Source organism: Lontra canadensis, unplaced genomic scaffold (genome assembly GCF_010015895.1).
Source record: "Lontra canadensis isolate GAN:19392208 unplaced genomic scaffold, GSC_riverotter_1.0 scaffold28, whole genome shotgun sequence".
Classification (NCBI taxonomy): Eukaryota; Metazoa; Chordata; class Mammalia; order Carnivora; family Mustelidae; genus Lontra; species Lontra canadensis.
The window spans coordinates 5,268,180-5,283,078 of record NW_022631022.1 but is presented as its reverse complement, the minus strand read 5'-3'; the positions used below and the strand labels follow the sequence as shown (position 1 = coordinate 5,283,078).

The window sequence follows — 14,899 nt, the reverse complement described above, 5'->3', positions numbered from 1 at the left end:
AGTGTCCCTCTTTCTTGGCCCCTTCATTCAGAAGGGGTGCTTCGTGATCTTTTGGGCTTTTATATTTGCATTGTGCTTTCCAGCCATTATTCATCACAGCATCTTTAGGACCCAGAGTTTCTCTAAGCATTAAGAAGGAGGTAATCTTTACCTAAGGTTGTAAACAAGTTAAGATAAGGAACAGTATTAACATCGGAGCCACTGTTATTTCTCTGTCTTCTTTTCTATCTTATTTCCAGTCTGTTGCAGAAATACCAGTTGGTTCTTTATAAATCCATTTCCTCACTATTTCACCAGCACTAGTTTGGGTGATATCACTGAGATAATTTGTATATAAAACATAAACATTGAACCTAAATATGAGGAGTGTTTCCTTCTACATGATTACTAAGAGAGACCCAAGTTAACTACTAACGAAATTTTGAAGCTCTGGATTGTATAATTGGGAAGTAATTGAAAAGATCATTGAAACTTTTTGAATTTAACTTACTTAATAGTATTTTTTTAAAGATTTTCAGAGAAATCAGTGAAGCTATTATTTGTTTAAAAATAGAGTTGTAAATGTCTGTTTAGTCAGAGTTGGAAAAATTTCATAGTCTTAGAAGAAGCTGATTTTGTGTGTTTTTTTTTTTTTTGGTAAAGATCACAAATTGAAACAGAAATTTACCTTATACCCTTATAAAACAGCTGAGTGTTCCATGATTTCATGTATGTTAAAAAAATACATATTTCTAATGGTAAAGGAAACATTAGAAAATAATGTGTTTTGATACAAGAAAAGAGAATCAAAAGAATCATGGTGTGGTTGGAAACATTCATGAATGTAATTAGGCAGTTTGTTTTTTTGCGGATGTTGAACCAACCTTGCAGCCCAGGAATAAATCCCTCTTGGTTGTGTTGAATAATCCTTTCAATGTACTGTTGGATCCTATTAGCTAGTATTTTGGTGAGAATTTTTGCATCCATGTTCATTAGTGATATTGGTCTGTAATTCTCCTTTTTGATCAGGTCTTTGTCTGGTTTTGGGATCAAGATAATATTGGCCTCATAAAACGAGTTTGGAAGTTTTTCTTCCATTTCTGTTCTTTGGAATAGTTGCAGAAGAATTAGTATTAATTCTTCTTTAAATGTTTGGTAGAATTCCCCTGGGAAGCCATCTGGCTGTGGGCTCTAGTTTGCTGGGAGATTTTCGATTACTGTTTTAATTCTCTTGTGGGTCATGGGTCTGTTCAGGTTTCCTTTTTCTTCCTTGTTCAGTTTTGGTAGTTTATATGTATCTAGGAATGCATCCATTTCTTCAAGATTGTCTAGATTGTTGACATAGAGTTGTTCATAATATGTTCTTAAAATTGTTTATATTTCTTCGGTGATAGTTGTGATCTTTCCTCTGTCATTCATGATTTTATTTAGTTGGGTCCTTTCTCTTTTCTTTTTAATAAGTCTGGCCAGGGGTTTATCAGGTTTACTAATTCTTTCAAAGAACCAGCTTCTAGTTTTGTTGATTTGTTCTACTGTTCTTTTGGTTTCTATTTGATTGATTTCTAGGCAGATTGTTTTTTAAAAAGGGATGGTCATGTGTTTGCTGAAAGTTCAAATCAACATAACTACAAAGTACTGGTTTCATGATCCATTTTAGAAAAATGATTAGATACTAATTTATTTTGGTGAGAGAATGAAACTATTTTTATATGTGATAGAATTTCAAATATGACCTAAGATACCTAAGATGCCTCTTACCTTTGAGTCATAAAAAAATGGATGTTGTAATGAAAAAGTTTAAAGCACCTCTGTAGAGTTTTTTTTTTTTAAGTACCTCTTGTAGATATGTAAAGGAGCTAACACCTTTGAAAACTTTTGACTGAATTTTACCATTTTTTAAAAAAGGAGTCTTAGAAGAACAACTTAAACATATATTGAGACTCAGTTGTTAAATAGTTCAGAAAAAGTTATACTGAAATGCTAAAGTGACTTCTGACTTAAGTTCCATTGGTTAGGTAGATGCTTTTCATAATTTATGATTTCCACAAGAAATTTTAGGAAAAGGGGAGAAATGTATATTGAGGGAAACTCTGAAAGACACCTATGGAACCATTGCCTGGAAGAGTGGTGGAAGTTTTGACTCAAGACCAAGCCAGAAAAACTTGTGATTTGAGAGATAAAGGGAACTTTACATGTTGGCAGAATGTAGGCAGAAATCTTTTCTATCTGTAGTTTTATAAAGTACTTTATGTATATCATTGCTTGATTTATTTTATCTACATAAACCTCTGTAACCTTTAAGTGTACCAACTTCGTGTTCTGTCAGTCTTCATTACTGTTCACTTGTCATGGTCTATATTAGTATAAGAATTCCGTATTAGGGGCACCTGGGTGGTTTAGTCAGTTAAGTGTCTGACTCTTGATTGCAGTTCAGGTCATGGTCTCAGGATCTTGAGATCGAGCCCCAAGCTGGGCTCTGCACGGGGCATGGAGCCTGCTTAAGATTCTCTCTTTCCCTCTTCTCCTTCTCCCCTCCTCCCTTGGTGCTCTCTTTCAAAAAAAAAAAAAAAAAAATCCGTATCATTTCCTTTCTGAATTCAGTATAAGAAATAACCTAAGAACACTGAAAAAATTAAATTAAAACGAAAAGAAAAATAACCTAAGAATATGTTGCTGCTTTATTCAAGTTTTAGGCTAGAGCACAAGTGTATATGAGTCAATGCATTTTTTAAAGTATTTATATGAAAAATGTCTTAAATCAGAGATTAGGATCCAAGTAGAGACTGTTTAGAAAGTTTTTCTTCCTTTCAACCAGTGTTAAAAAAATCAGTATCTTTCAGTTTAAAAAATAGTTTTAAATTCCTTATCTCTTATATTGGTGGTTTATAAGACCAAGGTTTCTGGCGAGGGAAAGATGTGACATTTTAACATTTGAGCATCTTCTGGAGAGGCCATGTGAGATAGCAGGAAAACCAGAGTCCATCCCATCTCTGTTACTCTCTTGTTGTAGGACTTAGGCACGTAACACACCCTTTCTCTTGCTCCTCAGTTCTCTTCATCTGTAAAGTTAGTTCAGTTGAGATTAGCTCTCATATTCTGTGTTTTCAGACTTCTTTTAGTAGACTTTTTTCCTTTGTCGAGAAATTTGAGAAATTTTCCTTGAGGAGAAGTAAACCCTGACACAAGTGGGGATGAACAGCCAGGGAGTCCACTGTGCTCTGAGTGCAGGGCTGTAGCCCTTTGTAGCACTTTGCCTTCCTGCATGTTTGGCTGGGCATGTGGAGCTTCCCCAGTGACGGCCTGCTTTTTTTTGCTTTAAGGGGCTATCAGCAACAGGATGCCCATGAATTCATGCGCTACCTTTTGGACCACCTGCACTTGGAACTCCAGGGCGGTTTCAACGGTGTTTCCCGCTCAGCAATTCTACAGGAGAATTCTGCTCTATCTGCAAGTAACAAATGTTGCATGTAAGATGTAGTTTCCTTCTTCTTTTTTTTTTTTTTTTTTAGGAGGACCTCAGACATTTCTGTTTGTGTTATTGTTTATTAGATTTATCATGGAAGGTGGAGAGTTTCCCTGGACTTTGGCTGAAACTTTTGTGCACTTGAATTTTATAACCAAGTGGACTAGCACATGCCTCCTGCTTCCAACCAGAGACCTCTTGTACTTGCCTCTTGGTACAGTCCTGATAGTTTTTGGTACAGATCTTTTTAAAGGTTGAAAAAAAACCCAAAACATTTTGTACAGTTTAGCATTTGAAAATTCCCTGCCAAATATATCAAATGATATTTGGAAGACTTAATTTTCAGTACTAAAATAATTATATTTCTTCACTAGAAACAAAGGCTTAAAAATATTTTAAATGTGTATTTTCCTAAAATATATCTGTACTTTAATGAAATCGAGGCATTTGTAAGTTCTCAGAATTTTTCTTGCCTCTCAGTAGGAAACAAAACAAACCTTTTAGATTGCTTTCCTAGGTACTAAGACCCCAAAATATACATTGAGATTAGAAAGCTTATTTTGCTTGAGTTCAGGATGATTTACTGTTATTTCAGTCTAATTTTGTTTAATTGTAGTCTCCTTTTGTTCAAATTTTTTGAAAAGCTTTGTTTTGACCTGTGCAGGAAAGGGTTTTACAAGACAAATTCCCCAAAGACAGAAAAAAAAGAGTAAGTAATATATAGGGATCACCGTATTGTATTGCCTTACAGTTCATAAATCTGATTTAGTGTTCAGTTAGGGTCCTTTTAATGACAGAGCAGCCTCATAGCTCATCTGGTTTTATCAGAGAAGGGCAACTGTTTGAATTGCTATACCTTTTAAAATGTTTGGCTTTCTAGGTCCTGATAACTATGGTTCCAATCAGAAACCAGTACAGAAGGGGAGGGATCTGTGACCTGGTAGAATTGTTCTTGTTGCTAGCACCAAGTTAAAAGTAGTATTAAGTGAAAAATTCTGCTTTGTACTTTATGTTGACCTTTTGTATACTGAGAATATTGAACCGGGCTCTATCAGGGATAGTCTGTGTGAAGTAAGAGGATATATGTCTTTATTATTTTATTTGATGCCCAAGGCACCCTCCATGGAGTCACATTATGTAATAGTCCTAGGATGATCTTCTAGTAGCTAATGAGTTTTCAGTATTAACCCATGTCTGGTTATATTTTAAAGAGGAGTAATTTTAGGTTCCACTAATGAGATAGGAACAGAAAGAAAATTTTCACTACAGGATCCAAGGATCATATTTGCTAAAACTACAAAAAAGGTCTCCTATGCAATACCTGTGTTTACTTGTGTAAACACAGCCAATGCTATCAAAGGTGGGGATGGTAGTAATAAATGACAGATCTGTTCTTCATAATACATAGAAAATTATTGCTGTTAATACAGAAGACCCTAGCAAGCATAAAAGTCTGTCCGAGTAACTAATATTTAAACATTCTCGGCGTACAGTTATGATGAGAAAGCAGTTTTGAAATCATTTATGAATTTTGTTTTCAATCATTGTATACCTAACTTAATGCCATACACATCAGATAGCCAAGACTCGATGAGTATCCTTTTCTCAGAGGAAGAAATTATAAAGGAATAACTACATTCAGTCTAAATGTACTGCTTTTTCCATTGTAATTAAGGTCAGTATTATAAGTGAACATCAGTATGAAAGGGTCATGGTCCCTTGATTCCAGTAGTTTATTTGGTGTGCCCTTTGTTTATGACCTAGATCTTAAATATAAAATGGCTGTTATATTAGATAGTTCCAGAGTATCTTCCCTTTTTAATTTACTGTAGCTGTATATTTTATGAACAGATTTTTAAAAAGATGAAGCTGCAGTATATTTCTTTGGCCAGTAAAGAGTAGAAGACCTTTCATGGAAAGGAAGCAAACTTTTAAAATAATATAATTGCTCGAGTAGCTTTTTGTCTGTCTCATTGTGGCAGTAGGTTTAATTTGGAGCACCTCAGAAAGTAAAGTTATTAGGAGTGTTATTATTTGCAAGTGAGGGAAACCACCTCAGATTACTATTTGCAAAGAGCATTTTCTGACAAGTAACTGCATGCATAAGTGCACAAAGGTTAATACATGTTTGCTGTAGGACTATTAATGATAGCAAACAACTGAAACAACCTGGAGAACCATTAATATTATATTGGTTAAATTAAAAAAAGGAACATAGTGTTAAAAGCTGAGTGACCCTTGCCCAAGTTGGACCTCAGCTTCCTGGTCTGTAAAATGCGGATAATGGTATCTGCTTCTTAGCTTTGTTTTGAGGATTAACTGATTTAATACATGGAAAGTACTTTGAATGGAGTTCGGCATAGAGTAAGTGCTGTAATAAGCGTTTGCTAATCATGCTTTCATGGTACACTTTCTTGGTGGTTCTTGCATCCACTCTGTGTTCGTATTGTGGCATGCCAATCTGCTTTCAAAAAGGGTACGTGTTCAAGAGATGTACTTTGGAAAAAAAAAAAAAAGCAGGTGTGGTTCTAATTATTATCCTAATAAAAGAGCCTTGAAATAATTTAAGGGCTTTCTTTTTGGTAAACACCTGTCTGAAAGTACTATACATATATACTCCATTTCATCTTCACACCAGGCCTCTGAGGGGTTGGAATTAGCAGGATGGGAAGTGGGGCTGTGGGAGGCTAAGTGGCTTAAACCTTTTATTTGGTATACCTCTATATAGCTTTAAAGTCTTTGTATTACTTCATAATTTAAATAAATAAATTATATACATATCCCCCCCCAAAAGAAGTATAGCAGCTGTTATACATATTTTAGTTTTTACTGAGATGTTTTCCTGTGTGGTGATTTTTCCTGTGTGGTGATTTTCTTTAGAAATGGAGCATCTACAGTTGTCACAGCTATATTCGGAGGTATTCTCCAAAATGAGGTTAACTGCCTCATATGTGGGACAGAATCTAGAAAGTTTGATCCATTCCTAGGTAAGACATACTGTATTAAAATTTTAATGTTTCCTTTGAAAACTTAAGACAGTACAAGATAAATGTAAAAATACATCAATTTTTGAAATTCTTTTCTAAGTGTGGTATATCCCTTTAACAGCTGTTTTCCTATTTCTTTTTAAGACCTTTCATTAGATATTCCAAGTCAGTTCAGAAATAAGCGCTCAAAGAATCAAGAAAATGGACCAGTTTGTTCATTACGAGGTAAAGATACTTTAATGTTGTAGAATTCTTTTTTCCTCTGAAATAGCTGAATAGACTCATAAACTCCATCCATCTGTGTTATGTTGTTAATTGCTTGAATGAGTTTGTGTTATAATTTAACAGAAGTCAAACCTGAATGTCTCCTCCTACCAGAAAGAAAGAAAAAAAATGGGTGCCAGAGATATTAAGGCAAGCAGAAGATATTTCTCACCTTTTTCTTTAATACTGATTTTAAAATTGAGTCTGTAACAAGCTGCTTCTGAATGATATAGAATGTATTCTGTGGATGTCCCACTAGTATCCATAGAAGGAAAGAACACTTAGCTAAGTTTAATAAGTTATGATGTTACTCTTTTCTATGATTAATAGTTTTAGAAATCTACTGATAAGCCCGAGGCTCTGCTTTTATTTATTTATTTTTTTTAAAGATTTTATTTATTTATTTGACAGAGAGATTACAAGCAGGCAGAGAGGCAGGCAGAGAGAGAGGAGGAAGCAGGCTCCCCGCTGAGCAGAGAGCCCGATGCGGGGCTCGATCCCAGGACTCTGAGATCATGACCTGAGCCGAAGGCAGCGGCTTAACCCACTGAGCCACCCAGGCGCCCCGAGGCTCTGCTTTTAATTGAAGACTGTGAGATTTGGAATAATTTTTTTCCCCTGATTAGTGTTAACTATTTTCATCAAGGCCAAAAGATTGATCTTTGACCAATCCCTAAGGTGACTTACTGTTCTTGTTGGCCATAAAAAGAAACTAGGGTAGAAAAAAGAAAGAGGGCCTAGTCTGTGTTCTATCATTGAGTAACTCTACACTGAAGGCAAATAACATAATCCCTATGCTGAATTGTCTATTGACTAAAGGTAATTTTTTCCTCAACTGCTCTAGAGAATATTGTCATAAGGATTTTAAAAAAAATCTATATATAAGAGAGAGAACACACACACACCCAGTCTTTTCCTACAGAAGATTCTCACTGGTTGAAAACTGCACTGTCCACTATGGTGAAGTCACAGATGGTTGGTAAAATGTAAATTAAAATTAAAAATGCACTTGCTTAGTTGCACTAACCATATTTTAGGTGATCAGTAACTGCGTGTGACCAGTGGTGGTGTATTGGACACCACAGATGGAGAACATTTCCATTATTGTAGAAAGTTCTATCGGGCAGTACTGCTGTAGAATCAGATTATTCTACTGCCACTTGCTCATTCTCAAAAAATGTGCTAGTAAAAATACAACTGTTGCGGGGGGGCAGGCAGAATTCTGTGTCACAGGTGCATTTGGCAGCCTTGGGCTTGTTATAAGAGGAGCAGCAGAGGTCTTGCTTGTAGCCCTGTTGCTCAGGTAGTTTCTTGAACTCCCTCAGGGGGTAGCTGTCAAATACACTGGACTACTATAAGACAGGAGAATAACTCCGTATATGGAACATTTTGTAGAGGCTTTCAGTTGTTCCCTACCTTTGCAACAGTGTTGATGGTCTCTTTTGAACAGGAGCACAGAAGAAATTTAAGGAAGCTGCATCCACTCATTTTCCCTCTAAAATAGATGGTTTTGAAATACAGGTTTTGAAAATATCACAATATACTTGGTATCAAATCTCAGATTATTTTCTCTTTATATTGATGGCTTGAGAGTACAAGCTAACTTAATCATAAAGCAAATATTTGATCATTTGGAGAGGAAAGCAGTGAGGAAAGGAATTAACCTCAAACTCTATAATCTAAACCGGATAGAGCTTCATTTTATAATTTCTTCAAACATTGCTTAACATAACTATGTGGATATGTATTTGAACAATATTTCCTAAATAAAACTAAGTCCAGATGATCTTTGGAAGACCCAGAGACGCTCGTTGCTTCAGGGTTCTTTCTTCCTTCTGTACTGTGTCCCCCTTCATCCGGCATTGGTCACGTAGTATGGTTCTTATTGTACTCTGTAGCGTTTTACCTATTACCTATGCCAGAATGTTTTAATACTGAGAGACCTTACTTTCTTGAGATTGTCCAGGAGGAGATTGTATGACATAGCTTAAGTGGTTGATTGGTACTACAAATGAGTGGCAAATGGCATTTGCCTTGCTTCCCAAGTAGTATTTTTCTTGGCATAGACTCACTGAAATTTGATGGGATTGGGATTTAACTTCAGGGGGCCCAGACCATCCTGAAGGGTTTCGGGTTTGGCTGAAAACAGATTTCCTGTATTCTCAGCTGGCTTTCCTTTCAGTTTTCAGACTTGATTTTTATTTTGTTAAAGAGCTGACTGTTGGCTTAAAGAACTAGATGGTAGAGTCATTCTTTCTGTTTAACACTGTTATCAGTTAAGGGTACTACTTTTTTTGGACATCGAGTGTCCAGTTGATATGGATTTCTTTAGTAAACAGTTGGAGTCATGATTACATTTTACATGCTTTTATGTGCTTTAACACGAGGATTACTTGTGTGTTTTTTGGAATGTTAATTGACAGGCTTAGTTTTCATTTAGAAAGGAAAGGTGATGGTGAGAAAGATCCTTGGAATTTGAAATTATTTAACTAAAAACATGCAAATTATGAGAGGCTAAAATAATCCCAGTTCTAAAATCTGACAAAAAAGGAAAGATTATTATAGACCAAATATTAGCTAATAGAATCTAATACTGTAATAAAATAACATACAGAGATCAAGCAGGATTTCTTCCAGCCATGCAGAACTGCTATATCCAGAAAGAACAATTTTCTCTGGCCAGAAAAGTTCTTCTAGCTGGACTAAGAACCAAGTTGACATGAGACAGATGAGGAGGAGAGTATCGGATTTAATTTTGTATGTATGGGGAATCCACACAGACATAATATTTTGAAGACCAGCAACATGAGGCTTCTGTGAGCTGAGGGGGGTAGGAGTCTGAGGACACAAAGGGGAGAAAGACCATTAGCAGGAATGTGAGAGGAAATGTTTGGAGAATAAAGTTTCTCCTCTTAGGTAGGTTTCTTTGGTAAAGAAGAATCTCTTGTTAATAGTCACTTCTTGGTACAGGCTCTCCCTTGCAATGTAAATTTAGGCAGTTGAGGGGAAGGTAAAGCTTTTCCTGAATTTGCTGGGTTTGTTTGCTTTTAACTCAAAATAATGTTCATGCCAGAGTGGCCCATCTTGGGGTGTCCTGCTCTGGGCCCCTGCAGTTTTCTCCTCTGAAACTTCCCTAAAATTTCACACATTAAAATTAAGCTGGTCGATTGATTGTTCAGTCTTATTGAACCAGTCCTGTCAATAGGTCAGTTCAGACTTGTTTTGGGAGGCAGTGATGCAGGTTAGGCCTAAGGTTCAAGCAGTCAGGTAAATAAGAGGCATTTCTGTGGAAACAAAAACAGTGGTTAATTATAAACCAGTTTCTGAATTTTGAGGGTAGTCAGTCAAGATTTTTCGATGTTAAGTTTGAACCATCTTGAGTGCACTGGTTTTTAGTCTGAATGTCTGATGATCTTTTTGAGTGACCCACAGCAGCAGGCATGAAGATTGCCTATATGTGAGCTGTTGGGATGATCTCTCTGAAGTTTACATAAATTTAGTTTGTAGGGCTTCAGGGAAAAGGGCAGTTGTAGTTTTCAGATGAATCCAATGTAGAAGGTTGAAAGAAAAAATAAAAATGTTACTTTGGAAAATTATAGTCAAGCACTGGAGGAAATTAGAAGAAATCAAGATCTAGTCCAGGTTCCAATGAACAATATTGCAATCTAATATTTACTCAGATAGGTTATTGAAACCTGTTTTCTCTAAAATCACCCTTTATAGATAACCAAATTAATACTAATTTGTTTGCAAAATAAGTCTAGTTTCAAAAAAACTTGGCCTGATCATTTATATGAATGTGGCAAAGAATAGCAGTTGATTAGGTAGATTCTTAAAAAAGTTTCCAGCAGGTTTTAAAGATTGAAGTTTTAACATCCTCTTGAGGCCAGAAGCCAAGCCAGATACTTGCCATCAGAACGTCTTCAATTCCTATAGATTTGGGTGAATTCCTCTCTGCTCGAGTTCCTCAAACTATCCCTGGGTTCCTGTATTTGCCAGGGAGTGCCAACCTTTACTTACCTGGTAAGGCTGCTGGGAACTATGTAAGCAGGGTACCAAACTGGTACTTCGGGGGCTTTACTGGCTTCTTCTTTTTTTTTTAAAGATTTTATCCATTTATTTGACAGAGATCACAAGCAGGCAGAGAGAGAGAGAGAGAAGGAAGCAGGCTCCCCGACAGGCAGAGAGCCCGATGTGGGGCTCGATCCCAGGACCCTGGGATCATGACCCGAGCCGAAAGCAGAGGCTTTAACCCACTGAGCCACCCAGGCGCCCCTTTACTGGCTTCTTAAAGTCAACCTAGTTCCTTAAAGCTGTCTGGTCATTTAAAACTATCTGGTCATATCTCAGTTTATCCATCTCTCTCTCAAATAGGACATTCCAGTCAAAGCCTTGGTTATATAACAAATGTTTCCAATTGTGTCCTATTACAGGGAGAACAGAATTCTATTGAACTTATGCAAATAAATATAAGAATACTTAGAGTTTCTGAGTTCTGAAGAATTCAGGTAGGGAAAAAGATAAATGTTTCAATTTGTTCACAAAGGTATATTCTATTAAATTGCTTTAAAGGTCATAAAGAGCTAAAAAGGATAAATTTTTCAGTTCCATATTATTGTTTTGCTTGAATCCAGTTCTTCCACTAGTTCAGAAATTCTTACCAGTTTTATGTTAAGATTTAAGGTTACCAGAAACCTGTATTCAGAGTTCTTTTTATGAGTCTCACTGAAGATAAGGCACATTTGCAGTACCATCAGAGCAAAATAGTAACTGTATTAGAGTTCACTGTGATTCAGTTAACAAAGAAATTTGGTTATTTCTGTGACTCTCGACGTATAACAACATACTAGGACGTCAGGTTTCTAGGAGTTATACAATTTGAATACTTACCCTATCTACATAGAATATAATCTAAGAGGGTTTCGTATCACTTATTTGACAATGAAATATTCTAAGGCCTATCTGGAACACCTCAGACTGTGGTCAAAAGACTTCATTTTAGGATTTGATTTTAGGAAGTATGTTGGTTTGAACATTTATTTGATTAATAGGCTCATAGGGCACTATGAAATGATATTTAATTATCTAACCAAAAGGACAATAAAAGATTTCAAAGGAATAAAAGGCAAAAATATAGAACCTTACATAGTTGTGAGCAAAATTTAATAGCTTTAATATTAAGACTCAGTTTTCTTAAAAAATCGAAGACTTGATAAATAGATTATTTTGGCAAAACACAGAATCCTTGATTTCTAAGCAAATAACTTTAAAGGAAAAGAAAAACATTTGTTTACAGTTTTTTATTAAAAGCAGATTTGTAATTTGTCCTTTTAACAAAAAAAAATTCAACTTTGCAGTATATTTTTGATATTAAAACTTACTAAATTTATCCTAATCTTAGCCAGTACTGATCACACATAAAATCCCTTTCCAAATACTCCTTTTCCATAAACCTTATGGAACGAACTTTTTTACATTCTTTAAAAAGTTTCATTTTAGGACAGAATTACTGTCTTTTCCCTTAACAAAAAGTGTATTTCTGTTTCTCATACCTTTTTCTACCAAAAACACATTTCCTTGCATATGGAATTGTTTTCCTTATTATTTCTGGTATTCTTAATTATATTTATTAGAATTCTTAACTCTTAGAAACCTTAATTTCTAGTGAAAACTAAGTAGTAAGCAATTTTGAACTGCTATACCAGTATTTAGAATAGCAAATTTGTGAAAACATTTCATAATTTTAAGAATGTGCTTTTTCATAGTACAGTTTTTCAATAAAGCACAAACCAAGTTTACTAAAGGTCCATATTTATTTAGTTTCTCTGTAATAAGACACAAGTAAATTAACCTATTGACACCTATTTTCTGAACCTATATTCAATACCTAATGTCTTTATTATTTTACTTTATCTGGAAATGACTTAGATATCTCAATAAATTTAACTCACTTAACTTAGTAAAAAATTTTAAACTGTCAGGTTACCAAGGACTTTGGAAGCTATTTAAAAGTTTACCTACAAACCTTTTTTGCAGGGGTGGGAGGAGAATCTTAAACAGGCTGTGATACAGCCCAGCACAGAGTGCAACCTGAGATCATGACCTGAGTAGAAATCTAGAGTTGGATGCTTAACCAACTGAGCCCCCAGGCACCCCGCCTACAAATCTTTTTGTCTTATTTACATCTATTTAATTAGCTTGTTCTTAGGTTTAGATTACCCACAGAAGTTTCATTAAGCATTAGACAAAAATCAATCATTATTTTAAGTTTTTTTTTCTGATAAATTTGCAGAGGTGAACTTACTTGGCTTTCCATAAACACGGGTAGAATGATAGTCATATATTTAATGCTGGTAACTCTCAAGAGATTTTTTTCTTAATTAAACCAACAACCTAAAATTAGCTTTAATACTGAATATTTTCCCAGATCACGTGATTTTGGAAAACATTTAGGTTAGTTTCTATCTTTCTGAGTTTTGGAATTCCCAGTACTTACAAGTGCTTGACTTGAAACCAACTAAAAAGAACTCTTTCACAAATTAATTTTGGTGATACCATCTGGAGGTAAAGAAAATATGTCACATTTATAACATGTGGACATACACAGACAAGATGCAAACAAAATATTGTAGCTTTTTTTTGGAGGACGTTAAAGTCTCAATTTCTAAATATCTCTTATTTTTTGATGAAAAACTTCTCTAAAGTTTGTATTTCAAAGAATGGCTCTGGGGGAGATGGGAATAGAAAACTCACATCACAAAGGAACAGAGAAAGAATCCCAGGTTTTCTCCAATGTGGAAATCTGGAGCAAATTTGCCTGTTACCAGAGGTGTGGAGTCTGGGCACAAGAGGCATTTTAGAAAGGCCTCTTTCCCCCATTTTTTCTTCAGTCTCAGGCAATTGTGGGCTGTGTTTATATTTTAAAAACATGGTAAAATTTATCATTTCAAGAAATTGAAGAAGAAAGCCAAAAAATTCTTTCAGTTTCAGGGCAACTGCTCTTTAAAGTTTACTTTTTTTTTTTTTTTTTTTTTTGAGTGCAGGACAATTTTGTTCCAATATCCTCATCTTTTATAACAGCTACAAACATTTTAAGGGGAATAGGCGAGCGTTAGGGATTGGTAAAGAGGGGTGGACTTTGGACTTGTTTCTAGAGTTGCATTTCTGGTTTTGTACAGATTGGTAAAGCAGTTGTTTCTAATTCCCCAAGAACTGGATAAAGCTTAGAATATTAAGGGACTGACTTGCCTTTTAAAACTAAACTCTGTTTTTTTGTATTAGGGAGATTTTTTAAACCAAAATAGTAAGCAAAAAAGCATTTTAACAAAGCCGCTTTTTTTTTTTTTTTTTTTTTTATTTGACAGAGAGATCACAAGTAGGCAGAGAGGCAGGCAGAGAGCCCGATGTGGGGGCTCTATCCCAGGACCCTGAGATCATGACCCCAGCCGAAGGCAGAGGCTTAACCCACTGAGCCACCCAGGTGCCCCAACAAAGCCTTCTTGTTGCATACGGAATTCAGCCTTGGCTTCTGTTAGCCCCTGCAGGTTGACCTTTCACATATCATTTGTGGGAGGGCCTAGGAGACATTTTGGTCCCAATTTCTCTATGAAGGGAAGGTAGTGAATAATCATCAGTCTTTCTCATTTCCCTCTAATTTTGGTACCATCTTTTCAAAATAGGGGTAAAAGGGCTTTATAATTTAAAAGATCTTCTTTTTCAGTGGAGGAGGGGGTGGCTAGGATATGTCTGCAAATGTACATTGCATAGGAATGCCTGAAGCTGGCTGAGCCTGCTTACAGAGCCCTAGAAGGTAGGAGCAAAGTGAGCCTCATTGCCAGTCTCAGGTGCTTTTGTTAAATTCATTTCCTGGCTTTCAGCTTTTATGTGAGCAGCCTATATACTTTGAACATAGAGATTAAGTCCCTATAAATCTCGTAGGGAAGGGGGAGTTAAGTGGATGATTATTTTTTTTAAGGTTTTGTTTTGTTTTGTTTTGAAGATTTTACTTATTTGGGCACCTGGGTGGCTCAGTGGGTTAAGCCTCTGCCTTTGGCTCAGGCTGGGATGGAGCCCTGCATCGGGCTCTCTGCTCAGCAAGGAGCCTGCTCCCCCCCCCCTACTTGTGATCTCTCTCTCTGTCAAATAAGTAAAAATCTTTTTAAAAATTTTTTTTAAAAATTAAAAATTTTAAATTTTAAATCTTTTT

At 35.7% G+C, this 14,899-nt stretch overlaps 1 protein-coding gene across 4 annotated transcripts in view; it reads left to right on the top strand.

Annotated features, from left to right (window-relative positions):
- Positions 1–14,899, top strand: part of USP3 (ubiquitin specific peptidase 3) — a 103,441-nt gene that overhangs the window by 65,736 nt on the left and 22,806 nt on the right. For 3 of the 4 annotated variants that reach the window (XM_032864766.1, XM_032864768.1, XM_032864769.1), the window contains 4 exons: positions 3,300–3,446; positions 4,107–4,151; positions 6,323–6,429; positions 6,574–6,654. In XM_032864766.1, the coding sequence (XP_032720657.1) occupies positions 3,300–3,446; positions 4,107–4,151; positions 6,323–6,429; positions 6,574–6,654 (380 nt within the window). The remainder of the gene's footprint in view (positions 1–3,299; positions 3,447–4,106; positions 4,152–6,322; positions 6,430–6,573; positions 6,655–14,899) is intronic. The other variant, XM_032864767.1, reaches the window with a different exon arrangement.